The sequence below is a fragment of the Phytophthora sojae genome (assembly GCF_000149755.1).
Source record: "Phytophthora sojae unplaced genomic scaffold PHYSOscaffold_2, whole genome shotgun sequence".
Taxonomy (NCBI): Eukaryota; Oomycota; class Peronosporomycetes; order Peronosporales; family Peronosporaceae; genus Phytophthora; species Phytophthora sojae.
The window spans coordinates 9,309,299-9,336,821 of record NW_009258116.1 but is presented as its reverse complement, the minus strand read 5'-3'; the positions used below and the strand labels follow the sequence as shown (position 1 = coordinate 9,336,821).

The following is a 27,523-nucleotide window of genomic DNA, read 5'->3' as shown; positions in this document are numbered from 1 at the left end:
GACTGGGGACTGTTGCGTTCTTGAGCAAACGTGGTACGCGCCACGCTGAAAAACAGCCCGACCTTGTTCGAGGTCGGCGGGATGCTGGAGATGACGTCGTAGCGGGGTTTCGAGCCTCGAGCCGGCGACGCTTCTCGAGACGCTGGACAAACGAACCCTCTGGCTCCTCGCCGCCGTCTTCCGCACCGTTCGCGAAATAGTATCATAAATTATGAGTATGGAATAGTAATATGGTATCATAAATAATGGTACGGTCTAAGCCGCCGCTCATAAATTATGCAGCAATATTTATGGCAATTACTGGAGCGTCAATTTATTTTTCGGCTGCCCTGGTAGTTGAATCGTTCACGGTCGCCACTTCCTCTCTTGCGGTCGACTGGCACTTGCATGAGCACAGCCAGGAGAGTATACAGGCTGGTATTCTTCTCCGGCTTCGACATCTGCGACAGCGAGCACAGTAGAGACTCCAACTCCTTGGCCTTGCCACGCACGCAGAGGTTCTCGCACGGGTCCGACTGGATTATCTCCGTGGCTTGGGCGTTGAGGTCGGTGTCGAACAAAAAGTTACTTAACCCCTTGTTCACTATCGTCGGAGGATCCTACAACACCAAATCCGGATATGTCGGAGGGGTGGACATGAAGATGGCCACAGCTATGCTAGGTGTACTAAATTATCCTTATGCAGAAACTCGACGCCCGCGGTAATAATACGTCCTCTCTATTATGTACGTGTACTGTAAGTATATGTACTTAGCGTCTCACAGCGCATGACACGGCTTCTACCTACTCTTTGTTTTACTGCTAGCCGTGATGGCAACGCAGCTCGTGGTGCCTGGGATAGAGATGGTCGGCTGCGCCCAAATGTGTGGGCGTTGTTGCACTACGACGAGTTGCTGCTAACCGTGTTGGCCAAGCCGCTCGTGTAGGCTAGGGTGGATATGCTCGTGGAGACGCCAATGTGCTGACGCTGTTGTACGACGACGACTTCCTGCTGGCCGTGTTGGCGACGCAACTCGATTTGCCTGCGATGGCGTGTGGTGCCCTTTGGTGCGCAAATGCATCGACACCGACATGATGGCGCCACATTGCGGCTCCACGTGTTGGCCAGGGAGCCCAATACGGAGATGGCGTGGCCCATTCTACTCGGTTTCCTTAAGTCGGTGAATGGCGTACCTATGCTTCTATTACGGCTGACGGTGACGGCTAGACTGCCCGAGTGGCGCGCGCCGATGCGGGTGGCGTTTAGCTGCTTGGCTAACATAGTGTAATAGTAGTAGTATCTAATCGATGTAGGATAATAATGATACGTGACGGCTTTTAGCTTGCGTTTTATATGTTCACTAAGCCTGATCATTATCAATGTTTCTCTATACAAATTCCACGTTACCGATATTAGTACCTACGATACTATTTCAAGTATTAGTTGCACTTCGTGCTACATTTCGCAAAATTGTTATAACGCGATGCATGGCGCCCATGCATCGCCCCTCTACCGGGCCGTGAATTCCCATTCCCCGTTAGCTAGCGTTGCTACAGCCTGCCGGCATACTGCGATCTGCCGTCTTCCTCAACGCGACTCACGTCGCTGCTGATCCTACCTACAGGTCTATGACTGCTAGGCCCTACCGCTCGTGCTAGCCGATATGGAGACTCGTATGTGCCCCAACCTGCTGACGCTTCTGTACTACGACGAGTTGCTGCTGGCCGTGTTGACCGAGAGGGCCGTGGAGCTCATGCTGTCCACGATGGAGATCGCGTGGCGCGGTCTGGCGGGGCGGTGGATCAGTGTGTCGATGTAGTGACGCAGTTATACTACAACCTGATGCTGCTGGGCATGGTGGCCGAGCCGCTCGTGTAGGCCAAAATGGAGATGCTGGTCGGTGCGCCAAGAGCCTGACGCTGTTGCACTACTGTGGTGTAGTGCCCAGCGAGGAAGCGGGCACGTCGGCGTCGGTGAAAGAAGGCGCCGAGACGAATGCTGATGGATGCGGATGATGAACTCGACGCAGTTGATGAAACGCGACGCGATTGTTGGGGGCGACGCGCGGCAGAGGTCGACGGAAAGTCGACGCGGGTGATGGGCCGCGAGACACAGCGACAGAGTCCAACTCGACGCGTGATCATCCGACGAGTCGGCCAACGCCCAGTCGCTGCAAAATGCGTCGACCCTAATCCCCGCCGAGCAAAACCCGCCGAGCAAAACGCGCCGAGCAAAACGCGTCGAGGTAAGATCTTGATTACGCCACGCAAATCAGGTTGAAGGACGGCAGTGCAAGAACGACAGAAGTAGGGATAGGCACAGAACGATAGGCTTAGCAAGCAGTAGTACGGAGTAGCCAGTAGCTAGGGCATAGGATAGGGTAAGGACTCAGTCCCGAAATTTCTCTGAACCACAAAGACCTCCCGTCTTCTCCGAGGTTTCAGGGGAACCACCAAGCGCCGGCAAGTAGAGCCGCCTCGATATCGCGGCCCCCCGTCGTTTGCTGGTTCGGGTGCTCACCCCCCACAGACCCGTGCTGGAACAAAGGCACGTTAAACGTATACCGTTTAGGTGGGCGCCTGATAACGCGCTGCCTTGGCGAAGGACCGCACTGGCCTGATAACCGCCATGCACAACCCCCCCCCGTGTAGGCCCGATAACGTCACACAAGCCCCAGGAAACGCCGGCCCGATAACGCCGCACGCCTGACGGGAACGCCGAGGAAACACCGGCCCGATAACGCCGCACGCCCAAGGCTCGACGCCCTACGACAAGGAACAAGCGTCAACACAAGACCCCCCCCCCCAACTCCGAAGCCTGCGAAGACTTGGGCCTGTATTTCGAAGATACGCTACTCCAACAACCGGGAATAATTCGCTCGGCGCGACCGCTATCCAGACGCGCCGAGTTTGTGCGAGATCGCATTCGCGAGATTTCTGCGAGGGCGCTACTCCACATTGGTGCCGCGACCCGGGAGTACTACTTCGAATGACGGGCTATCGATCCAAGAGGCATCGGAGGCAGGTGCGCGGTCGGCTGGAAGGTCGCCGACTGCAGGAGAGCACAGTGAGAGACCTGTCGCGTCGTGGAGCTCTGAGGGAACCTTCACAACAGGCCACGGGGCCAGCGACGACCAGGAGAGCTACGAAGAACAGTTTGCCGTTCCCGATGTGGCTCCCGACGAGGAAGCCGCGAAGGGCCGCGACGTAAGTCGCGGTCCTACTGGTCGGAAGCCTGCAAAGGCCGACGACCAACAACAACCCACCGCCAAGGCCGCCGCCAAGCGCAAGTCGCCCAAGAGGAGGAAGGAGAAGAAGCTGCGCGCCGGACTCGGCGGAAGCGTCGCTGTCCAAGCCGGAAGGCAAGGACGCGGGGCGCCAGTACACCGTCGAAGAGGTGCGGTATGCGTGGCGTGCACTGAGCTCTTCCGGCTACTGGAGCAAGACCCGATCTTGGTCTTCCTCAAGCCCATGCTGATAAGCAACTTCACGGGCCCCTTCGTCGCGCCGGACTTCGATAGTCTCACCAGCGTCGCCCACGCCGCGCCGATTCTCTTCCAGATGCTGCGTGATTCGGGATTCGTGCTGGGATCTTTCGAGATGGAGAAGCTGTGCGACTGGGACCTCAAGTCCTGGTTGCGCGCGATTCGCATCGTGCAGGAGCCCTTGACGATTCTCGCCGGATCCGTCAAACAAGACGCGACGAGTTTCTCAGCGGCCAAGACGCGCCGAGTTCCTCGACGGGCTCAGCCCAGACCTCGACGACCACGCCCTCGCCGCCACCTCGATACCAATCGAGAGTGGACTTCAATAGCAGCTTCGAGTCGCGCAAGCGCAAGTCTCCGGAGAAGCTCTGCGCGCCGGATTCAGCGGATGGACCGCCGGCCAAGGCGAGAGGCGATGACACGGGGAATCAGTTCACCGCGGCAGAGATGAGGTATATGCTTGCTGGAGTGGAGCTGATCCGGCTGCTGGAGCACGATCCGATCCTGCGTTTCATCAAGCCCAACGCGATCAAGTTCACGGGTCCTTTCCGGGTGCCGGACTTTGACATGCTCACGAACGTTACGCGAGCCACAGGGACACTCTTCGAGATGTTGCCCGAATCAGGCCTCAGATTGGGCATCACCGAGAGGACGGGGGTGTATGACTGGGACGTCGAGTCGTGGACACGTACGATCCGCGGCGTCTTGGGACCGTTGACGGTCCTGGTCGGATCCATCCAACGCAAGGTGACTCCGCCTGGGACGCGCCCAATCTCAACGCAGATGATAACTTCGTCCCAGGCTGAGTCGAGCGTGCATTCCACGTCGAGGTCCAAACCCCGACGCGACGTAGATGACGAACCCGCCGACTCGTTTGACGTGGACTTCGGGATGCCGAAAACCACGGCCGCGACCTCAATCACGACTTCACCGGAACTGGACGAGGTTTTCAACCATCTGAGCGAGCCGCCGCGCGCTACGCCCCGTAAGGTCACGCCAGCGCTTATCAAGGTTCTGCCGGATCTGAAGGAAGCAATTCCTAAGGCGCTGGAAGAGGCGAGTACGCGCTCTACGATAACTCAGGCGTCGAATACCCATGTCTCTGCGGTTCATGTCGAGCCAAGAAACTCGACGCGAAAACACTCGACGCAGAAAATGTCGACGCGAGACGCGTCAAAGGAGATGCGCCAGCAAGGACTTGGTAATCACGCCGTGATGTCCGTCGCAGTGCCGGTTGCGACGTCATCCAGGCGACCGTTGGGCACGGCGCGGGCCTCTACGACTCCCGAGCAATCGCGTTACGACGCACGAGTGCGGCCGGTCTCACTCGACGCGCTTAAGCGACTCGACCCAGGGCAAACACTCGACGTCCGCCTGCGCTCCAGCCGAGATGCACCGCGCCTGTGGGTCACGCGCAGCAAAACGTGGGTTACAACCATGTTTAAGACTAAGATCGAGCGACAAACATACCTGCGGGTGACCAACGTCACGGACGAAACAATAACGCTCGACGCAGGCACGAACGTGGGTTGGTGGACTGACACGAGGCGGTCCCCAGAAAATTGCCGACGATGTGCCGTCACCTCTGTGACTTGGAGTTTGTATCGGATGCTGATTGGTGGATGACTTGGATACGGCGCGGCTGTACCCGTGTGACATGGATGGTGACTGTGGGGGAGAAGTGATTTCTGGGGATGAATCCAGCGTCTGACCGCAGATGGGCCCAACTGGCTCGAAGTGTGAATCCTGGGAGTGCACGCCCAGAATTTCAGAGAACACTCAGTCCAGCCGCGGACTTTCCCTTACGATGAGTGCCTAAAGTCTGGCGGAAAGTGTCTCTGGAGAATGTATCCCAGAGTACACCTCATCTTGCTGTGGCTCAGAGTGCCCCAGAGGATCAAATTACCCTGAGAATCAACCCACTACCACCGTGATCATGCGCAGGAGGCCGCTAAACCCGCTAAAAGTGTGGTTTGTGGAGATGCACGCAGGCCTTCAATGTAGCAGACTTGTTACCCAGAGTGCCGCACGATGAACCAGAGTTCACCTCCCTGAGTACAGGTGACCCAGAGTTCCAAAGATGATTATCTGGGTTTGGACCATAAATCCAGACTCTCTATACTGAACTTAAGTGTTTCCCAAGCCAACACCCAAGAATCCCTACAGTTCCCCAAGATCCCTCAGAATTCCCAGGATTTCAGAAGATGACCCTGAGTGTCACCTGATTCGCAGGGATTCAAGTCAGTGCGCAGTCAGTCTGCGATCAAAGTGATGCGTGACCTTGAAGAACCGCTATGGATGCGCAGACTGGATACTTTCGAGGAGTCGAGAGGGAGTCCTGCACCATACTAAACCAAGTCTAAGGACCCACAATTGGCACTTTCGACACCGTGCGACAATGGATTCGCAAGCCGATCGCAAGATTGGACCGCTGATCCCAAGGCATACTCAAGACAAGACATTTTGACCCCAAGCATAGTGAACAGAAGATATTTGCCCGAAGAAGAAGAAGAAGAAGAGAGAGAGAGAGAGAGAGAGAGAGAGAGAGAGAGAGAGAGAGAGAGAGAGAGAGAGAGAGAGAGAGAGAGAGAGAGAGAGAGAGAGAGAGAGAGAAGTAGCTGGTAAAAACCAAACAGAGTTCCTTTTACCCTGTACTGCGCATGTGACTTCGGCCAAGCCTGCCGACGGAAATCCGGAGGACCCGAGACTACGACCGCGGGACGCTAAGGGCACATCAACGGCGAAGGACAGCCGTCTGTGTGGGCTCCATCAAACTCAAGTCCAGTTAGGTGGTGACCAGCGACGGCCTTGAGCTTCCTGGGGTGATCCAGCTATTCCATATCGTAGTTGGGTCACTTGCTGTGCTCGTGGTAGCTCATTTCATATTATTCCAGAGGGTATTCTGGGGTGCTAAGTAGTCGCCTCCAGGATTTTGTATTGACTGCTTGTGTGAAGGGAAGGTAACTGATAGTGATTGTATTTTCCTCCTTTATTGGAGGTGGTGCGCGTTTGTGTGAGTCTCAGGGGAGCTAGGCCCCTGAATTTCAGACTCGAGTGAGCCTAGTGTGTGAGTGACCCACCTTCCAAGGATCCAAAAGAATAAGTGACGGGTAGTTGTAGTGTTTGTATAGTCTGTATTTGTTGGTTTTATCGAGCTAGGAGGGCATTTGGGTAAGGTGTCTTCTGGGTTCCAAGTCCCAGAGTTGACTGAAATCCTGGACCCTGAATTCGTGATATTCTGGGTTTCAGGGGATCTGATTCTCTGTGTTTGCCTTTTGGTGTGGAGGTGCGTTCTGAAGTAGACGTGCGCCCCCGCACTTCCTCGAGGCTACATTTTCAACCGTTGGAGTGCCGTTCCGTCGAAGACAAACGAGCCGACAGGGATTACACAAGGTACCCACGCCAACCAAGGAGTGTGATTCTCAGGGTTTAAAGCTTTGCGGCTGCGAATCTCTGGGTCTATCTTCTTGCTGTTGACTCTCAAGTCGATTCTCTGGGTCTACCCCTGGGGAACCGTCTTGGGCTGCGCTATACGAACCCCCCTGGGCGACAAAGGTTTCATCGGCCTCGCCTCAGCTGGTGCGCGTGCCCGGATTTGATTGTCGAGGATTTCACCGGAATCAAGTCTTGAAGAAGTGCTGAGTGCCCGTCAACTTCAAGCTACCAAGATGCCTGGAGGGCGAGGGGCGAAGAAGAGTGGACGCGGTGACGGAGGACGCGGTGAGGCGTCACGTCAGTCGCGTTGTGTTCAAGGTATGGAGCCTGAGGAGCACAAGGACCTGGAAACAATCGTCCGCGACGCTCGGAAGGCGAAGAAGGCTGCTCGCGAGAGCGAGGCAGTGCAAGGTGGGGACGTCGAGGCGTCTGCAGTCCAAGGTCAGCCTGCTGCTGGATCGCAAACTCAGGAGGAAGAAGTTTCCCCTGGGTTCCAAGGTTCGACGGAGGTGAATTCTGGGTCGCGGATTCCTGAAGTCCCAGAGGAGCATACCCGCGAGGGTGGTGCTCAGGCGTCTGAGGGAGGCGCCAATGCGGTTGAGCCCCCGGAGGTGATTGACTTGGTCTCATCTTCGGACGAGTCTGTCAGGGAAGTGAAGTCGGAGCCCGTGCGAGCGAAGGAGGAGGCGAAGACTCAGAGTTCCAAGGTGAATTCTGGGTTCGCACCACCTGAACCCAGCGTTTCAGCGCCAAGTTCGCAAGCGGCACCCAGGAAGACGCCTGAAAGCGACATCCGGGAAGTTGCTGCGCCTGCTCCGGAATCGGGAGCAGCAGCGTTGGACGCCGGGAGCATGGTGCTGTACGTTCGACGTGAAGTTCGACGCTGGGAAGAGGTGAATCCTGGGAAGGTGACGCCGCCAAGTGTCGTTTATGAGTGGCTGACTCCGAAACCGGATGCCAACTCGTACTTCGCGGCCGCGTAGGCATCGGGAGACTACCTCAAGTGGCGTTTGTCTCTGGAGAATCAAGATGAAGCCTGGATCTCTGAGTTTCCCCTCGCCCGGTGGGGCGTCGGAACTGCTCGGGGTCTCATGGCGACTACGATTCCCCAGAGTATCATGACCACCCGCGAATGCGTCGCCATTCTACAAACTCTGTGCTTCGAAGCCGGATTTGAGTTTGTCAATTTGATCCCTGGCTGGTCTTCGACGCGTGCTTCCAGGATTCCAGAAAGTCTGGTGCGCTCTGTCATGGAGGAAACCCAGAATTTCATCGCTGTGGAACTGGTCGAGTGGAGATTGGTGATAGCTGGTGTGCCTTTCAAGGTAAACTCTGAAGATCACGCCGCACCAAGCGCCCAAGAGCAAGCACCCAGACTGGACTACCACAAGGAAGATGGAGACGGTGATCTATTGATGACGGACTACGATGCGGATCTACTGGGCCGACAGTTTGTCCTGAGATTCAGAGTCACTGGACTCAGGATTTCACGGAGCCCGCGAGGGTCGAGTGATGGTGAGCCACGATCCAAGCGTACTCAGCATGGACCGCCTCGGCCACAAGTCCCGTCAACGCCATCCGCGCTGTCTACACCGTCGCTGTCCTCTCTTCCAGCGTACAAGTCTTCGACTGGTGCCTCGCTTCAGAATTCCACTCCCCTGAATTCCATGTCCAATTGACGTGATTCTCTGGAGGCGGAAGCCAAGGTCGCTACCCCAGGCGCGGTGCCAAGTGTCATCGGTACATCGCGCGCTTCGGATGAGAGTACTGCCTCGGGCGTCCAAACGTCTTATGGTAGCTCTTCGTCTTCGTCGATGATGTCGCTTGGACAACGAGTTGGAGCTCTAGCGCTTGTGGCTCAGAGTGCCGGTGGCTTTGCAGCTGCCGGTGATCTTGGATTTCAGGTCACCCGGACAGTCATCCCGTCGCGTATTGTGTCAGTCGACCAAGATGACGTTGAGATGGCATGGTCGGTGCACTCTGACGCAGAGATCGCACCCAGGAAGGCCGGTCTCCCCAGGATTTCAGCCACGACTTCCGAGCTGAAACTCAGGGTTTCTGCCCCGATTGCTGGATTTGGTGGTCCAAGGGATGTCAGCGCCGATGAGCGGAGTCAACACCAGAGCTCTAAGAGCGAGGTGCGCTCTCGACGCTCGACGAAATCCAAAAAATCATCTGCGTCGAGGCGCTCGAGTGGATCCAGGAATCTTGGGTCAGTTTCGTCCGTGTCCGCGAGGTCTGGGCCCGCCCAAATCGAGCTGAACGTCTTGCGACAACAGCGAGAGTGGCAGGCCCGCATGGAACAGGAGCAACGCGAGTTTCTCGCCAGAGAACGCCTGGATGCCTTGGAGCGCGAGCGCCTCAGGGAACAACGTGACCTGGACGCGCGTCGCCAGATCCAGGAACTTACGGATTGTTTGGTCCACGCTGAGATCGCCCGAGGAGAAGCGGAACGGCGTGCGCAGGACGTGGAGGCTCGCCAGACCCAGAATTCCACTGAAACTCAGGGGATGACCCAGAGTATCACGGAAGCTGTACGTCGTGAGCGTGAGCGCCTGGATGCCGCCTACGCCGAGCGCTGGCAACAGCACGAAACCGAAGCCAACTCGGAGCGCGCGCGCTGGGTTTCCGAGACCTACGCCGGTTGGAAGGAACAAATGTCAACTATGGAGCAGAAGGTCCAAGAACTTGAGGCGGAGAAAGAGCGAGAGCGGGAGTCTTCCGAGAATATCCAGCGCTTCCACGCCGGCCAAGTGCGCGACCTTCGTGCAACATTGGCCCAAGTTCAAGCGCGTCGCGCAACCGTCGCCCCTGATTTGGCAACAGATGTGAGGTCGTCAGTGGCTCAGAACCCAGAAGTTGCAACCCGACCCCAAGAATCCAGTGGCGTAATCAACGGAAACACAAGTGTCACAGGCCAGAGACGGGAGACAGCTGATCCGAAGAACACGTCCGAAGTCGCGGCCTCCCAGCTAAGAGTGACCCTCGCGCAGACTCCCGCCAACACTTCCGGCAGAATCGCGCGCGTCAAGCGGGGATATGGCGCTACGGAGACCAAGGTGACGCAGGATGTCAAGCTCGAGCCTGTGTCTCTGGGGAAGACGCCGGATCCCAGGAGAACAGCGACCTCTAAGGCCTCCCAGGACTCTAAAGCAGACTCCAAGCGCTCTGCATCCAAGAAACACCAGCAGAAGAAGAAGAAGCGTCAGGATGTCTATCCACCCTCGGACTCAGACCCAAGCTCCGATTCCAGCGGTGATGACTCGTCCTCTGAGAGTTCGGATGACAGTTCGGACGGGAACCCTGGGGTTAACCTGACGACGGCCTCTACGGCTCAAGCTGGCACTACGCTCCTGACGTTCAGACCGTACATCAACTCGAATACTCTGGGTGAGTTCGATACTAAGGCGTCACTCAGGGAACGCGTGCATTGGTGGGAGCGTTTTGCGAACATGGCGGCTCAGGGAGGTTGGTCTACGAAGATGCGGATTCAGGAACTCAAGTTGAAACTCTCGGGAGCTGCGCGTGACTGGTTCAACCAGTTGCCCAAACACACTCAGCGTGACTGGAAGGAGTTGGCGTCTGCATTCAGAAAGAAGTACTGCAAAGCGCGCTCGTCGTACTCTGAACGTTACTTCACGATGGAAATGAAGAACTCAGAGAGCGCCCTGGATTCTTTTATCGTCTGAATTCCGCCGCTGGGAAGGCTGACATTGACTTTCGCAAGTCTTCGAAGCGCCTGGAGAAACATATCCGGAGGTTCATCACGAAACTCAGGGACACACGCCTCAAGACGTCGCTGCAGGGCCAGAGATTCAGGAGTATCGCTGATCTAGAGTACGCTCTGGAACAGGACGAAGATGTCTGGAGCCGCAGCGACCATGATGCTCCCCCACCCAGAGTTCGTGACTTTCGTTCCGACAACATTCCTCAGGGACGTTTCAAGCCAAAGGACGTGCGTATGTGACTAGGGGCGATGTCTCTGACTCTGAGCCAGACGAAGACCCTGAAATTCACGCGCGTTTCCAGGAAATCACGGACGAACCTAGAGTGTCAGCCCGAAGTGCGAGCGCGAATTCAGGGTCAACTCGTGAGATCTCTGGAGAAGAAGCTTCTACGCCTAGCGCTGGGAGTTTGGCGAGTATGAAGGGTGCCGAGTGGACTCAGACGCTGACGAACGAGGTCTATCCCGTGATGGATAACATGGGATGGCGTCCACCGAACGCCCAACCAGGACCGAACGCGAACTCTGGATTCCGTTCCCCTCGCCGCGAAAACCCGAATTGGGACAAGTTCTGCGAGAAGTGCGGCAAGTGGGGGCACCCAGAGGAAAACTGCTGGAAAGACGTGAAGTGTGATCGCTGCCTGGAAGTGGGTCATCCGACTCACTTGTGTCGCGCGCAACCATGCGAGAACTGTGGCAAACTGCATCTCGGGAAACCGTGTGAAGACTGGAAGACACTGGAAGCAGTGAAGAAACTCGCCCGCCAAGGTGCACTGAAGGACATGCCGAGCCAAATCCTGGATAAACTCCTGGGTGGCGAAGCAAACTCTGGGAGGCCGTCAAACCAATAAGCCCGCTGGGTGGGGACCCAGTACGCGCCGGGCTGAAGAAGGCCCCAGAGTTATGTGTTCTAGTGTATGTAGGCCCGGAGCTGAGAACAAGAACCCAAGATAACCAACAATGCATGACTACTTTGACTCAGGATTTCATGACTTCCCCTGAAAATCAGCATCCTGACCAAACAAACTCTGGGTCGGTGAACTCTGAAGAAATTGTGGAGTACAAGCTGAACCCTGGAGAGCGCTACAGATGGTGGGAAAACAATGATCCTGACCCAAAGAAACGTGATGTGGCGATGGTGCATGGTGCTGTGAACGACTGCCGGACGAGAGTTCTCCTGGATACCGGTGGGACTGTGAATATTGTGAGCTTCGACTTAGCGCGTAAGCTCGGACTCACACTCAAGTCGCACAAGCAAACCAAGGTGTCTGGCATGGGAGGCGTTCCGACGTACATCGGTGCCAGTGCTCAGGTGAAGATTACTCTCGGTCCGAGGGTGATATATCTCCTGGATGTCTGGATTGCTAACATCGGCGAAGGGATCGAAGTTCTTCTGGGTATGAGTTTCATGTTTGCAGCTGGAGTGAGGATCAGTGTTCGCGAAGGTCTCGTGACACTTCCGGATGAGGAGGCGATCATGATGTGTGGATGGACTCCAGAGGACCGCCAGGGTGTCGACATGCCCGTGGAAACCACAGGTAGTTGGTACCTGGCCCCTGGGGAATCCAAGGTGGTGAAGATCTCGTATGGACCGACGAACCCACAGCGTGAGGTTGTGTGGGCAGGACGAGGTGACCGCTGGGTAACGCACCTGATTTACGCTGCGAGATCCTGGCCGGTCGCCATGAAGGTGGTCAACATCTCGGACAAGGACGTCTGGATTCACAACAGAACGGCAGTCGCCCGAATTGTGGAGTACGGTTTCTTCCCACGTGCCGGACGCTTTGTGCGCCCTGGTTCTTTTGCGTATCGGGAGTGGAAGACGCTTATTCTGGAGAGTGTTCAGTCGCGTGAGGGCAGGCTTCGGGCGGAACGCCTGGCTGCGCTTGAGCCATCCTGTGTCGAGACCCCAGAGTATCAGTGGCCTATGAAGATTCTGCCGCGACCTGCAAAGGGTCCCGACATGGCACTTCTTGCCTCGATTCTCAGGAAACCGAAGCCTCGTCGCGTGCGTTTCGCTGAAGACGCTGCAACTCAGACTGAAGACCCTCCTGAACTCCGAGACGTTGCTGTTGATACGAGTGACTTGGGTGACGTTCTGAAGGAGGCGGTGACCGATGTTGCCTCGCAGACTGTCGGAACCCCAGAGGGCATGAGTCCTGAAGGTGATACGGCCGCTAAAACCCTGAGGTTACAGGTTGAAGTTGGCAGTGATACTCAGGGTCAGTGGTGCGACGAAGGTGATTCTCTAGGATTCGATGAAGATGACGACGATTCTCAGGGTGCTGTTGAAGATTACTGGGATATCCCGATCTCAGGGATGCCGGGAACTCCGTTGGAGAAGCTTAAGCAGGAATATGAGCGCCGCATGCGGCTTTCGACAGAGGACCTCGACTACGAGCCTGCGGTCTACATACGTGAAGGAAGTGAGTTGCTCTCTCAGTTGCGTGACCAGTTGGTTATGCTTCCTGAGATGCGTGACTTGACCCCTGAGTGCAAGATCGAGGAGGCAGATGTTGGAGTCCCTGGGAAAACGACGCCCGAGATGGAAGACCAAGTGAGGCGAATTCTGGAATATCCTCGGAAGATTTTCTTGAGAGACGGCAATGAAGCGCGCCACCTACCCGTGGAGTCGTTTGTGACCTGGATGTAGGCGACGCTAAACCTGTTGCCCAGCGTCCAAGGTCCATTGCACCACACCTGTGGACTAAGGTGTATGAACTTCTGAAGAAGCTTCTGGAGAACGGGCTGATCGAGACTTCTACGTCCCCCTGGGCATCTCCGATCGTGATCGACCTCAAGAAGAATGGCGTTGACATCCGGATGTGCATCGACTACTGCGTGGTGAATGGCTTCATCAAGCTCTCGCATTACCCGCTACCGCTTATTGATGATCTTTTGATTGGCTTTGAGTCAGCGATGTGGTTTATGAGCTTGGACATGGCGAGTGGTTTCTGGGCTATCAAGATGACCGAGAGAGCCAAGTTGATCTCTGCGTTCGTCTGTCCCTATGGGCATTACCAGTGGGTCAGGATGCCGTTTGGCCTCAAGAACGCCCCGCTGATCTACCAGGCAGTTCTCAATAACTGTCTGTGTGGATTTCTGCGGCTTTCCCCTGAGGAAGAAGCCGAGGTCGACCAAGATGTCTTGGACTTTTTGGGGTTGAACTCTGGGGAACCCAGAGTTTCAGGTGACAATGCACCGCGACTTTCAGTGTTGACGGATGAGATGACTGTTTTTCAGCGTAACATCCCGGCTCCCTCTCAGATGGGCCCTGTCCTGGGTCGAACCTCGTATGTCGACGACATCGCCCACGGTGCGCCTACTTGGGAGCAGCTGTGCCAGGATCTGAACGCGCTGCTCTTCCGACTACGTTACTGGAATATCTCTGTGAGTCTTCCCAAGAGCGAATTCGGGAAGTTGTCCATTCCGTACCTCTCTCACGAGATTAGTGCTGAGGGCATCCGAGCGACCCCTAAAATCGCGAAGGGGGTCCAAGACTTGCCGTTCCCGACGACACTGAAAGGCTTCCAGAGTTTCATGGGGAGTCTGAATTACTACAACAAGTTCATTGAAGATGTACCCGTGATCGCGGCCGTCCTGTACGAGCTGACTGAGGAACAAGTGAAATCCAGGAGAGACCTGTCGAGAGCTCAGGACGCCTTTGAAATCCTGAAGCGCAAGATCGTTTCGACTCTGTTGCTCAAACATCCAGATCGTTCAAGGCCCTTCGTGATTATTCCCCACGCGAACCCGTGGGCAGCATCCGCTGTGTTGGGCCAGGAGTACGACGGGATTGTGCACCCGGTTCGATTCACAGGTCGCGTCTTGAATGACGCTGAGCTGCGGTATCACATTGCGGAAAAGGAGGTGATTGCTATCCTGAGAGTCCTGGAGGTGTTTCGCACTTTGGTTGAAGGCAGCCTAAGATCGTCGTCTACACGCGATATTCTGTGTTGAAGTGGTTGCTGACCTCGCAGTCGGCAGACGGTCGAACGGTGAAGTGGGGTCTGAAATTGTCCCACTGGAACCTGGAGATACGCAGAGTTCAACGGGATGAAGACGGCTTGGCTGCAATTCTGGGTGCGGGTATTACCCCCAGAGAACACTTGGATGAGATCGCTGAAAACCTGATCCCAGCTAAGGGGCGCGTTAAACCTCCAGTGCCTATCAGCATGGAAATGCTGGAAGCGGATTATGAGGGGTGTATTCTGAGTTTTGATGGCGCCGCTAAGACTTCCACGCGACAAGGGAGCTGTGGTTGCATTCTGTGGCACGTCCCCGGTTAGGAAATCCTGGATGCCCAGGGATTCACCCTGGAGGACGTGACTGTGAACGACGCTGAGTATCATGGACTTCTGAAGGGCCTCACTCTGGCGATTGAGCGTGGAATTCAGAACATCGTTGTAGTTGGGGACTCCAGGATTACCATCCAGCAAGCCCAGGGTCTCATCAACTGCAATCAGCCAAATCTCCAGAGGAAGATGGCCGACTATGAAGTGCTGAAGACGAAGTTCAAGTCTGTGCGGCTGGTGCATGTCAAGCGAGAGTTTAACCACGCCGCAGACTACCTGACGTCTAAGACCCTCGCGCTTGGTGAATCCTGGAAGGTGGAGGATGCTGATGAACGAACACATCTGCAGTTGGTGTCCAAGATTCATGAGAAGTTGGTAAGACCGAAGGTGTTATTGAACGTTGGAATTCAGGGGAGTGATTCTCAGGGTGTCGAAACTCTGGGTACCCCTGGACCTGAGTGGGCTCCGTTGCCTGTGGCGGCCAAAGTGTTTGCAGTAATGACTCGGGCGCGAACTCAGGAGATCGAAGCCCAAAGCGAACCCATGGGACCTCTGGAGTACCAGGCAGAACGCTGGCGACGTATCAAAGTGCACCAGGACAAAGATGAGCACCTGCTGCAACTCAAGGTTTTCCTGAAAGGAGACACGACGAAGCAGTCGCACGCTCAAGCCAGGAAACTCGCGAAGGTCGCTGATGATTTGGTGTTGGATTCCAGAGAAGTCCTGTACCGCTTGAGTCGGTCTACCAGAGATCGACCCCGAGACATGGTTGACGAACTCAGACTCGTGGTGCCGAAAGCTCTGCGACCGGATTTCCTGCATTACGCTCACGAAGATTTTCAGGGTGGGCACCAGGGGATTACGAGGACGTACGAGAAGCTGCGCTCTGAATTCTACTGGCACGGTATGTACGCTGATGTGGAAGTTTTCGTCAAAGAGTGTGTGGATTGCGCCAGCGGCAAGGGGCGCCCTCAGAATCCAGGGCCTTCTCCTGGGAACATCGTACCGAGGCGCCCTTTTGAAGTTGTGTCTATGGATTTCGCGACACACTTGCCTAAGTCGGACCGTGGTAACACGTTGCTGCTGCTTTTTCAGGATGCATTCTCAGGATTCGTCATGGGTAAACCCATGAGTTCCACCACGGCGCAAGTCGCTGAAGTGTACGAAGAGCTGGTCTTGAGGAGATTCGGCGCGAGCTCGATGCTGAGGCACGACCAAGACCCAAGGTTCATGAGTGAGGTGTTCACGCGCTTCCGTGAACTTTTGGGTAGCAAGCAGCGAGCCACTCTAGCGTATTGCCCCAGGCGAACGGACAACGGGAGCGGTCGGTGCAGACTGTCGTGCGCAGCATTCGAGCGTACATTGCTGAGGCGGACCAGAGTGACTGGGACGACCATGCTGAGCGCCTGATGTTTGCCCTGAATACATCGTTCGATGCCAGTCGCCTGGACACTCCGTTTTTTCTGGTGCACGGCTGGGACGCACACGGCACGGTGTCTGCAATGTTAGGACCCAGGCCCTCGAGTATCCAGGAGCGCACTGCGTACGAGTGGCGCAGGAAGCTACAGCGTGACTATAGTTATGCACAAGCTTGCGCTGAGGATCTTCAGAAGAAGGCCAAGCGCGCGCCCTGCCGAACAAACCAGGAAGTGGAGAGAGCTGTCCGAACGACTGAAGGCAGGATTCGCAGCCGGTGATGCTGTGTGGCTGTATATACCCAAAGTGCAGCCCGGGCTGGGCCACAAACTGGCTCACATGTGACATGGCCCCTTCAGAATTCAGGAAATCCATGACAACTTCCGCGTGAAACTCAGGGTCGAGAACACAGGATATCGCGCGAATCCCTGGGTACACGTGAGCCGTTTGAAACCCAGAGCACTATTCCCGAAGCAGCCCACTGTGGAGATCGACGTGGACGAGGATGATGACTTTGATGCGGCGCTGTTGCCAGAAGACAGTTGGGAGCCCGACGCTGCGAACGATGAGTACGAAGTTGAGCGAATCCTGGACTTGCGATGGACTAAACGGACTCGGACAGCGAGACGAATTCGTGAGTACCTTGTGAAGTGGAAGGGGTATGATGAGACCGAGCGGCTGCCTGTGTCGAAGCTCAACTGTGGTGCCCTGCTCTACGAATTCAATCAAGGCGCAAGAGCGCGGGCCCGTTTCCAGGCCATGCAGGCTGGAGATGATCACCCAGGATTCTAGCACTCTGGGGTGACAATGACCCAGAGTTACACGTGATATTCAGGGGAAACTCTGGGTAACACTGTGAAACTCTGGGGAAAATCGACGGAATGTGTGAATATTGGAGACGGAAAACGTGAATGTGATTTGACTTGATTTGATTATGGAGAAGGTGATACTGCTGAGGCTTTGGCAGTGTGTAAGAGGGAAGATGAAGGCGGCGAGCTTTACAAGGACATGGAGACAGTAAACGAAGTTGGATGACCCAGAGAACAAGTCAGAAAATGATGAATTTCTGGGAAAGACATTGAAATCGAGACGAAATCCTGGGTATTATGGAGAGTTACGCTACGCCATGTGAAATTCAGGTGGTTCCTCGGGATTTGGAGGTGACCTTGACTCTCACGAGTGCTTGAGAGACAGCGGGTTGAGCTTACGGATGGCCAGGGGCTTGATGTGGCGTTTGATGATGTTCGGCACGTATTGTAGCCACTTATCGTCGTCAGCCGCCGTGTTCCATTGGACTCGAGCAGGCTCACGAATGTCCAACGTCGCTAGCTGGACGTCTAAGTCCTTGCACTTAGCTCCCCCGAGTTTCTTGGCCCTGGGATCCTCCCAAAACCAGTAGCAGCACTTGTCCGGGAACTTTCAGAGACCCGGTTCGTACCACAACGACGGGATGAACCCAGGGGTGTTGCGCGAGCGCTCGACGAGCGTCTTGTACGATCTGCGTAGCGCATTTCGACGCGACTTCCGCTGAGATTCCATGGTGGCGTCTGCTTGTTCTTCAGTCGGAATAGGCACCCAGTGCCCGCGCTCCCAGATTGCCTGTGCGTGCTTGTGCATGATGTCCACGACGTCCTCCATCAGCTTGAGCGCTTTCGCGGAGAGTAGCTCTCGCTCATGGAAGTAGAACACTCGGAAGCGGCCCTGAAGCATAGTGTCCCAGGGTTCAGAATCCAGGACTTCTTGGTATGCCTCACGGTCCCAGCGCTCGTGAGCAACGTCGTACGAATACTTGTGGATCTCGTACTCTGGGAACCCGGGAGTCTGGCAAGACGCACTCTTGGTCGAACTTGGATATTGAACAAGAACCCCATAGATGCGCCAGGAGGTCTCGTTGTCTTCAGGGTCTTCGGCCGTCATCAACTCACTTGAAGTGAGCTCCGAGTACGATTTCCGCGCGAGCGTCGACGGATGCTTGGAGCGTGATGTAGCCTTGGACCCCTGAGTACCACTAGAACCCTGAGTGGCAGAAGTGTGTGTCTTGTTTCCTGTGCGACGTTTCTTCTTCGACTTCGAGTTGGAACCCTGAGGTTTCATGCTTGACTCAGACCGGGGGCGCTCAGCAGGAGGCTTGATTTCCGGGGTTCTTCTACCCCATTGCCGTCCTCTGCGTCGTCGTCGTCCCCTGTATCCTCGATGTCCTCCAGAGTTTCAGGAGCGACCTCCTCCTCCTCCTCTTCAGAGCTATTACTAGAGGCGCTCTCCTCAAGTTCCTGGGCGGGAGGCTGGTAGTCCGGGTCGTTCTCGATGTCGTCCACCGTGGAATCGGCGTCCTCGTCAGTAGGTACACCATGTGGTCATCGAGGTTCCCCCAGAGTGGTGGCACATCACCGCGTCGAAGGCACCCTGTCCAGACACTCGTCTGCCATTTCGTAGTAGGCTTCAGGGACGTACTTGCTCCAGGGAGTCAGGTCAAGACGACACCAGTACATCATGCTCACGAGCATCTTGATCAGCTGCGGCTACCTGAAGTGCCCGTGAGCCGCCCGGTCGCTGCCAGTCCACTCCATGGCTGTGTCGTACATGAGCCCAGCAAGAATGGTCTGACATACGTCTGGCCGAATTTCCTTCCAGACGACACCCCCCGGGAGCATCGTGTGTGCGGCCTCCTTGGCCACCACAGTCTTTTCGCCGGCGCGACGCACAGAGTCACGGCCAGGTTGATGATTCTTGGGACGACGCTGAACCTTGTGAACCTTGGAGCTCGCGGACTTCGACTGTGTGTCTGGCGCCTCAGAGCCCCGTGATTTTGTGGGGTCTTGACCTTTCTTGGAACCCTGAGATTTCTTGGAATCCTGAGGTTTGCCCCCGGTCTTCGAACCGCTGCGAGGCTTGCTGCCAGGATCCGTGAGATCAAGAATTTCAGGACGACCGGACGATCCAGACACCGAAGACGGAGGCATACGTGTGCTTTTCTCTGGGTACGGGGTCACCGCAGCCTTGCGCTTGTCCATGGCCGTGACGTTGATGACAGTGTCCCAGGATTCGGGAGGCTTCGAGCCCTTGATGCAGAGCTTGAAGAGGTCGTGGAGGCGCTCCCAATTACCCGTGAAGTCTGTGTGCTCTTGAAGGAAATCAGAGAACGTCCAGGGGCCCACGGTGGCTTACTCATGACGCGATTTCAGGATTCGCACTTGTGCCTCAGAGTCGGCAAGGCGCGCCTTGAGTTGCGTCTTCTCGGACTCCAGAGAATCAATCTCGTCTTGGTACCGCGTCTTCTGCTCGCCCAGCGCGACTTTGTACTTGGACTCAGCATCATCTACCTTGCCCAGCGCCTCTTGGACCTCCAGGAACCAGTAGTCGCACGTGAATTTCCAGGCGCGCTTCAGTTCCTTGTACTTGCGTCGAGTGTCGCCTGGCGGTGAAACCCTGCTGAGAGTCAGCCAGAGAACGCATGTTTCGGTAGGCCCCGAGGACTCGACGCAGGTAACCGGTCATCTTGAACACGCGCTCAGCGAGCCTTGTGCTGTTGAAGTGACGCAGGAGTGAGGCCATCTCGCGTCGAATACCGATGGAATTCAGGGTATTGTCCAGTTCCAGTTCGAATGCTGAAAGAGGCGAACGACGTGGACATAGGACATCGATCCCAGCGTCGGCGCCACAGACTTCCTTCAACCCCTGAAGATCCTCGTCGGAGGGCTCCTCGAAGCCGACCAACGTGGTCGCGCCGCCGTAGCCTTCCATGGCGAACGCGCCCGCGCGAATGTCGCTCACGATCCCTGGGACCCCCACGAGATACGCGTTGGTCTTGAGATTCGGCGGAGCCGGCAGTTTCCAGTGCGGGGGGCGTTCAGGGACCAGGAAATCAGAGGGATCGACCTCCTCCTGCCGAAGCATGCCTGCGAAGATGAGTCCCCTGACGTCCTCTAGCGTCGCGTGTAGTGGTAACTTGAACTCAGGGACGCCCTCCATGTCCACGTCTGGAGCCACGCCGCCTGCGTCTGGAGCCTTGGACTCTGAGTTCGCGTCACCAGTTTCCTGGGTTGCAGCGTCAGTCGAGGCGTTGCCATCGGCCTCGCGCATGTCCGCGTCGGAGGTCTTGCCGGTGGCACTGGAGAAGAAGACGCGCTTGGTCACGCCCGTCTTGGTGCTGCCCGTCGAAGTGTCGCCGGACGCTAAGTTACCCGCCTGGCCGCTGCCGCCGCCTGTTGGTGCGGCGCTCGCAGGGGCGTCGCCGGTGCGCTGCTGTGTCAGAGGTGGCGCGCTGCCGGGGGGCGCCGTGCCTTGAGGTGGCGCCGTCGCTTGCTTGCCATCCGAAGTCGCGCTCTCCGCCATGTTGACGATCTGCGAAATGGCGATGTGGCCGTGCATTGCCCGTTGGAGTTTTTGCGTTTGAGAGTAGAAACTTGAAGATAGGCCCTGACCAACCGTTGGGGAGACAGGGTGCCGCCGAAGTGAGTGAAACCCTGGGAGTCGACAGAGTTCAACGGCCGTGTCGAAGTCGACGGTGGATGGACCTGTGTGTTTTTGTGGCCTGGCCATGGTTCGCCAGGTCGGAGCGATTTCCTCTTTGATGGACCCGGACCAGGAGGGGCGGTTGACATGAGGCCCAGAGTGCCGCACGGAAACCCAGAGTGCCGCACGATGACCCAGAGTTCACCTCCCTGAGTGCAGGTGACCCAGAGTTCCAAAGATGATTATCTGGGTTTGGACCATAAATCCAGACTCTCTATACTGAACTTAAGTGTTTCCCAAGCCAACACCCAAGAATCCCTACAGTTCCCCAAGATTCCTCAGAATTCCCAGGATTTCAGAAGATGACCCTGAGTGTCACCTGATTCTCAGGGATTCGAGTCAGTTCGAAGTCAGTCTGCAATCAAAGTGATGCGTGACCTTGAAGAACCGCTATGGATGCGCAGACTGGATACTTTCGAGGAGTCGAGAGGGAGTCCTGCACCATACTAAACCAAGTCTAAGGACCCACAATTGGCACTTTCGACACCGTGCGACAATGGATTCGCAAGCCGATCGCAAGATTGGACCGCTGATCCCAAGGCATACTCAAGACAAGACATTTTGACCCCAAGCACAGTGAACAGAAGATATTTGCCCGAAGAAGAGAGAGAGAAAGAGAGAGAAGTAGCTGATAAAACCAAACAGAGTTCAATTTTCCCTGTACTGCGCAAGTGACTTCGGCCAAGCCTGCCGACGGAAATCCGGAGGAACTGAGACTACGACCGCGGGACGCTAAGGGCACATCAACGGCGAAGGACAGCCGTCTGTGTGGACTCCATCAACTCAAGTCCAGTTAGGTGGTGACCAGCGACGGCCTTGAGCTTCCTGGGGTGATCCATCTATTCCATATCCTAGCTGGGTCACTTGCTGTGCTCGTGGTAGCTCATTTCATATTATTCCAGAGGGTATTCTGGGGTGCTAAGTAGTCGCCTCCAGGATTTTGTATTGACTGCTTGTGTGAAGGGAAGGTAACTGATAGTGATTGTATTTTCCTCCTTTATTGGAGGTGGTGTGCGTTTGTGTGATCTCAGGGGAGCTAGGCCCCTGAATTTCAGACTCGAGTGAGCCTAGTCTGTGAGTGACCCACCGTCCAAGGATCCAAAAGAATAAGTGACGGGTAGTTGTAGTGTTTGTATACTCTGTATTTGTTGGTTTTATCGAGCTAGGAGGGCATTTGAGTAAGGTGTCTTCTGAGTTCCAAGTCCCAGAGTTGACTGAAATCCTGGACCCTGAATTCGTGATATTCTGGGTTTCAGGGGATCTGATTCTCTGGGTTTGCCTTTTGGTGTGGAGGTGCGCTCCCGCACTTCTTCGAGGCTACGTTTTCAACCGGTGGAGTGCCGTTCCGTCGAAGATAAACGAGCCGACAGGGATTACACAAGGTACCCACGCCAACCAAGGAGTGTGATTCTCAGGGTTTAAAGCTTTGCGGCTGCGCCTCAGGACACCCTCCGATGTGTTTCCGCCTGCGCCCCGCTTCGTGCTGGCGACTAATCGACAGTACCAAGATTGGCAAAACATTGCGTATGAAGTGACCTGCGACGAGGACGAGACCTGGCGTGACGACGAGCTCGTCTGGCCCATGTATGGATGGCCGACGTACGAAGATCTGGAATTCGACGCGCGTCGAGGAGAGCTAGAGGAAGAAGTTCACGCGGATAGCAAGCCCACATCGTACCGAGTAGTAGCTGTGAAGTCACCAACAGCGGGGCTGACCCGTGCGCCAGCGGTGGAGTCGTCGTCGGTGAGCAAGTTGCAGACGCGTGGCCACTCGACGCTGTCGCGCGTGGTGTTGAAGACACGGGTCGACGTAGTAACGACGTGTGTACAGTCGGACCACGGGTCGCAGAGAAGCGGTAATGCGGGACACCCAGCTGAAGCGTCGCGAGTCGAACAACCCGTCGAAGGTGCGTCGGGCGACGAAGCGCGAGGCGCGCCGTCCAGCGGAAGCTCGCAGCAATGCGACAGGGTGAGACAGTCGAGCGAACGCGCGCAAGTTGCAAAATCCAACAGGGACAAGCGCGACAGTGTGAGATGTGAGGGATGGAACGTCTCGGAACCGTCCCAGAAGCAGTCCCAGAAGTGCGACACCGTGAGACGGACCGAATGTGTCACCGTGCGACAGTTGGGCGAAGGGTTGCCCATGAGACGGACGGAATGTGACACCGTGCGACAGTCGAGCGAAGGGTCGAGGGGACGCGACGACGTGAGACTGACCGAATGTGACACTATGCGACGGTCAGTAGCGAAGTCTCAGACCTGCGACGGTATGCGACTTGGGGACAATGCTGGAAAATGGCGTCTTTGGCGACATTCCGCCCTCGAGCCCGTGAAGAACAAGCCGAATGTGAACTTCGACGTGGTCGACGAGGGGCCTGACGGTGGCGGGACTAGAGGACCACCGGGGTCTGCACCAAAAGAGAGGCACCGCGCCATAAACCTAGATCGATTGGTCGACCCTGAGCAAGATGCTGGTCCGAATTGCGCGATCTATCGAAGTGGCGGGTACGCCGCGGCGGGGCGAGTGGTGCGATTTCCTGTGGACAAGCCCGAATGCCACGGCGCGCCACCTGGAGGATTGCTGGCGAAGGTACCAGCTGTCACTCGACGGATGTCCAGTGAACTCAATAAGTCTGCGGGCCTGAAGATGGTGGGCAAGGCGGGCGACGAACCACGCAGCCTGCAGCTAGACCGACTTCGAACCTGTGACGCACTACACGTACAACCGCGTTACGGCGTACGTCGAGGCGGGAACACGGGGCCTGACGCACTTGTCGGATGCGTACGACGAGATCAAGAAGACAGCGCGACGAATAACTCGTCGCAGATCCGGTGCGCAGAGACGATGCACCGCCGAGAGGTCACCGGGGAATCGGATCCTGGGGAACGCAGTCAACGCTCCGCGGCGGCCGGTTGCACTGGCGCGATGCACAGGGCGAAGGACGGTGCCGACTCGGCGAAGACTCAGATGGGGGTCATCCAGCCTACTACAGCACAGAACGCGTCGAGCCCGACCAGGAGGCCTGTTGCAGTGTCGAAATACGTGGAGGGTCCAACGTCAGTACAGCCCTCAGAGTGCGACGACGCGATAAACAGAAACCCACCTTGCGTCGAGGCTGATTGGGAATTCGAGGTTGCGAGGAGCGTGTCGGACGCCGCGAGTGACTCGTCGCGCGACGGAACAGAGTCGACGCGCCGAGGGATATGCATCCTTCAGAACTGCCGACTCGCGCAGGTGAACGTGCTAGTAGTCGGCCAAGCCGGGGACGACGCAGATCGGACCCGGGGCGACGTGGCGGCGATGAACAGGGCTGGAGTGAATTCGTTGATGTAATATTGCTGGGATCGCGGCAGAATGGGATCTGCCTACGGGCTAGAGCTCATGCTCGACGCTGTGCCGCGAGACGCCTCGTGTGTGAGCACGTACGCTGTACGTCTTGAGACGGGATGCACGCCTTGTCAGTTTTCGGTCAAGGACGTTTCCAAGTTGAGGCCTGTGCGCGCTATGATCAATGGGACGACCCCGTCGAACGAGCCCGCCGACTGCCGCGGCGAGATGCCGCTAGAAGTGAGCCGGGACACTAGCACTGAAATGAGCGACGGCGTTGCGTACTCGAAGGTCAGGGACAAGCACGCCGAGACGGTTCGCGTCGTTGTAGACTTGGCGCCCTCCTTTCGGTTCGCGCGCGACCGAGATCCGCGGTGTTCGTCAAGGGCGATAATCGCCGTCGGAAAACTACCGCACCAGTGCGCCGAGCCCAAGCGACGGACGCTACAGATCGGACCGCGTGCGCAGATGCGGCGCGTCAGGTTGTGCACCAAAGCGCAAGGCAGGCCAAACGAATCGCGTCGCGAGACGAGTAACTCGGTTTACCAACTGTCTTTCGACTTCCGCACCTCCAAGCAAAACCCCGTTGAAGAGTTTCCGTCACACGCCGCGACGTGTTTGGCGGTGTCAACGAACGGACCGTTTGACTCCACCGATACGTGTTTACTGGAGCACAGCCTGACACTCGCTCTGGACGAGGATGCTTTCGAAGGGGAGAAGTCCTTGGAGTTGCATGCCGGTCGGGCTTCCCGACCTGGCTGCGCGCGCCGCGAGTCCGACGTGACCTGGAGAGGCTGTACCGACGAACTGGATCTCAACTGCGGAAAGTGGCGGTGCGACTTCTCGCGACAGCACGCTGGTCGTTACCGTCTTGCGGCGATTTCGCGCGAGGACGTGGGGCGGCTGAGCCGAGCCCTGGTGGGTGAGCGCCTTTAGTGGCGCGGTGGAAGTTGGCAGGGTGGCTGCCGACAGGTGGATAGGCGGAGAGCCTCGACTCTGGGAATGGCCGGAGCGAGGGGTTGGATGAGGAAAGTGTGGAGGACCAGCCTGTTGCTGAAGATGAGATGGCGGAGGGCCGTCTCATAAAAGATGTGAAGAAGTGGAAAGAAACGAAGGAAAAGAGCAAGGCCTACGTGTTGGAGTTACGGCTACAGCGACTACGAGCAACGACAACGTGTGGCACTAGGGCCCCTCAATGGGGTCCATGTCAGTGAACGCGACGAGGGACGTCGCCACTTGGTCTGAGGGCGGCGCTGTCCGAGGCCTCGGACTGGAACTGCGCTGTGACCTGGCGCGTTCGATCGACAGCAGCAGCCGAGACGAAGGCGAAGACGATGATGTCGAGACCAAACTGGGAGGCCTGCACCCGTGACGCGTTGATTCCTCGGCTCCGCTGTACCGCGGTCGGCGGACACCCGCTGAAGCTGGCGGCGGAGTAGACGCCGGACCTGGACGAAGCGTCGGACCTGGACAGTGCGTCGGCACCCGATGAGTATCCGCGGTTAACGAAGCCTTAGCCTCAAGACCGGAAACGGGGGCGGCAGAACGCACGCTGACACCCGTACTCGACGTAGTGGAGGCGAGACAGGAACAGCGGGAGCCGCCGCTCGGCTTGACTCCGCAGGCCACAGCGTTTATCTCCACCGCGACGGAAGCTTCACGTCGACGGATCAGGTCGTAGGTGTCAATGTGCCCGCCTACGGACGTGACGACACCGGCAAGACGTTCTGGAAGTCCATCGCGCACGTGCTACGCCATCTACCAACCTCGACGCGCTTCCCGAAGTACCCGTCCTCAAACCGCGTCTTGCTCGTCGCGGTCCTGGATGGCCACGTCGTGCTCTTCCTCCAGCTCGATTACGTGAGCGCTGGAACGGTGGACTTGAGCACTCGCGGCATCTCGCCGCTACACACACACGCGACGTATTCTCAGCTGCGCGAGATATGGCCTGAAACTCGCCGATTCCTCCAAGTCGCGGATACGCGTCGCGCCCCGCCGGAGTTCTTTGGCGTGGGTCACAGGGAACGCGTTATTGCGCCGAAGGTCTACTAACAGCGGCTCGTTAAACGCTGCGCCGACTCGGCTTCCGCACGGCTCTGCGTGGGCGCATTACGGATAAGGGTGAGTTGCCCAACAAGGGTAGTGCGTCGCCGTCCGAGCGCGACGGACCTGGTCTCTCTCGGTGACGGCGGTGTTGCACTCCTTTTTCGAGAGCCGAAGCTTGACGCACTTGGTCCCTCGCGATGCTGGAAGCGTCGTGCGCTTGCTCGACGACCGCCAGGGCTTGATGCGCGCGATCTCGCTCGGCAACAGCTACGCCGCGTTGCTGCTCTGCAGCTACGAAGGATTGCTGCGCTTGATCGCATTCCGCCACGGTAGCGCCGAGTCGCGATTGGACCGGGGAGAGGCAGCTTGGGCTACCGCGAGCTGATCCGACGGATCAGGGAGGCGAGACCGATGTGCTCTGCTTGCATAGACGACGATGTCAGCGCAGCCTCGAGGTTGCCCGGGTCGGGCCCGCTCTCCTCGACGCAGAAGTCCTCAGCGCGAACCATGATGCTTGAATCCCAACGAAGCGGACGGAGACGACAAAGAATTCGACGAGTCGAGATGCGGTCAACACGCGGGGCAGGTTCTGCAACGACACCCCACCTGGGGAGTGCGCGTGTGTGGCAGCGGGATGAGTGCCCAGAGAGGAAGCGGGCACGTCGGCGTCGGTGAAAGAAGGCGCCGAGACGAATGCTGATGGATGCGGATGATGAACTCGACGCAGTTGATGAAACGCGACGCGATTGATGGGGGCGACGCGCGGCAGAGGTCGACGGAAAGTCGACGCGGGTGATGGGCCGGGAGACACAGCGACAGAGTCCAACTCGACGCGTAATCATCCGACGAGTCGGCCAACGCCCAGTCGCTGCAAAGTGCGTCGACCCTAATCCCCGCCGAGCAAAACCCGCCGAGCAAAACGCGCCAAGCAAAACGCGTCGAGGTAAGATCTTGATTACGCCACGCAAATCAGGTTGAAGGACGGCAGTGCAAGCACGACAGAAGTAGGGATAGGCACAGAACGATAGGCTTAGCAAGCAGTAGTACGGAGTAGCCAGTAGCTAGGGCATAGGATAGGGTAAGGACTCAGTCCCGAAATTTCTCTGAACCACAAAGACCTCCCGTCTTCTCCGAGGTTCCAGGGGAACCACCAAGCGCCGGCAAGTAGAGCCGCCTCGATATCGCGGCCCCCCGTCGTTTGCTGGTTCGGGTGCTCACCCCCCACAGACCCGTGCTGGAACAAAGGCACGTTAAACGTATACCGTTTAGGTGGGCGCCTGATAACGCGCTGCCTTGGCGAAGG

At 56.9% G+C, this 27,523-nt stretch overlaps 5 protein-coding genes across 5 annotated transcripts; 3 read left to right on the top strand and 2 right to left on the bottom strand.

Annotated features, from left to right (window-relative positions):
- Positions 1–2,968: 2,968 nt before the first annotated feature.
- On the top strand, positions 2,969–4,669 carry PHYSODRAFT_247809 (hypothetical protein; the record flags this gene model as incomplete). Its single annotated transcript, XM_009522708.1, has 4 exons — positions 2,969–3,023; positions 3,095–3,614; positions 3,695–4,524; positions 4,617–4,669. The coding sequence occupies 4 exons, from the start codon at positions 2,969–2,971 to the stop codon at positions 4,667–4,669; spliced, it is 1,458 nt and encodes a 485-aa protein (XP_009521003.1).
- A 2,463-nt stretch (positions 4,670–7,132) lies between these two features.
- Positions 7,133–7,882, top strand: PHYSODRAFT_247758 (hypothetical protein; the record flags this gene model as incomplete). The annotated part of the gene is made up of 1 exon (XM_009522707.1): positions 7,133–7,882. The coding sequence occupies one exon, from the start codon at positions 7,133–7,135 to the stop codon at positions 7,880–7,882; it is 750 nt and encodes a 249-aa protein (XP_009521002.1).
- Positions 7,883–9,112: 1,230 nt separating this feature from the next.
- PHYSODRAFT_487171 (hypothetical protein) lies at positions 9,113–9,523 on the bottom strand (the record flags this gene model as incomplete). Its single annotated transcript, XM_009522706.1, has 1 exon — positions 9,113–9,523. A coding segment is annotated over one exon (411 nt), but the record flags the coding sequence as incomplete, so codon positions are not given.
- Positions 9,524–17,507: 7,984 nt separating this feature from the next.
- On the bottom strand, positions 17,508–20,702 carry PHYSODRAFT_326700 (hypothetical protein; the record flags this gene model as incomplete). The annotated part of the gene is made up of 7 exons (XM_009522705.1): positions 17,508–17,709; positions 17,773–18,350; positions 18,485–18,664; positions 18,737–18,853; positions 18,944–19,453; positions 19,526–19,746; positions 19,814–20,702. The coding sequence occupies 7 exons, from the start codon at positions 20,700–20,702 to the stop codon at positions 17,508–17,510; spliced, it is 2,697 nt and encodes an 898-aa protein (XP_009521000.1).
- A 3,940-nt stretch (positions 20,703–24,642) lies between these two features.
- On the top strand, positions 24,643–25,110 carry PHYSODRAFT_479817 (hypothetical protein; the record flags this gene model as incomplete). The annotated part of the gene is made up of 1 exon (XM_009522704.1): positions 24,643–25,110. One exon carries the CDS (start codon positions 24,643–24,645, stop codon positions 25,108–25,110), a length of 468 nt encoding a protein of 155 aa, XP_009520999.1.
- Positions 25,111–27,523: the final 2,413 nt, after the last annotated feature.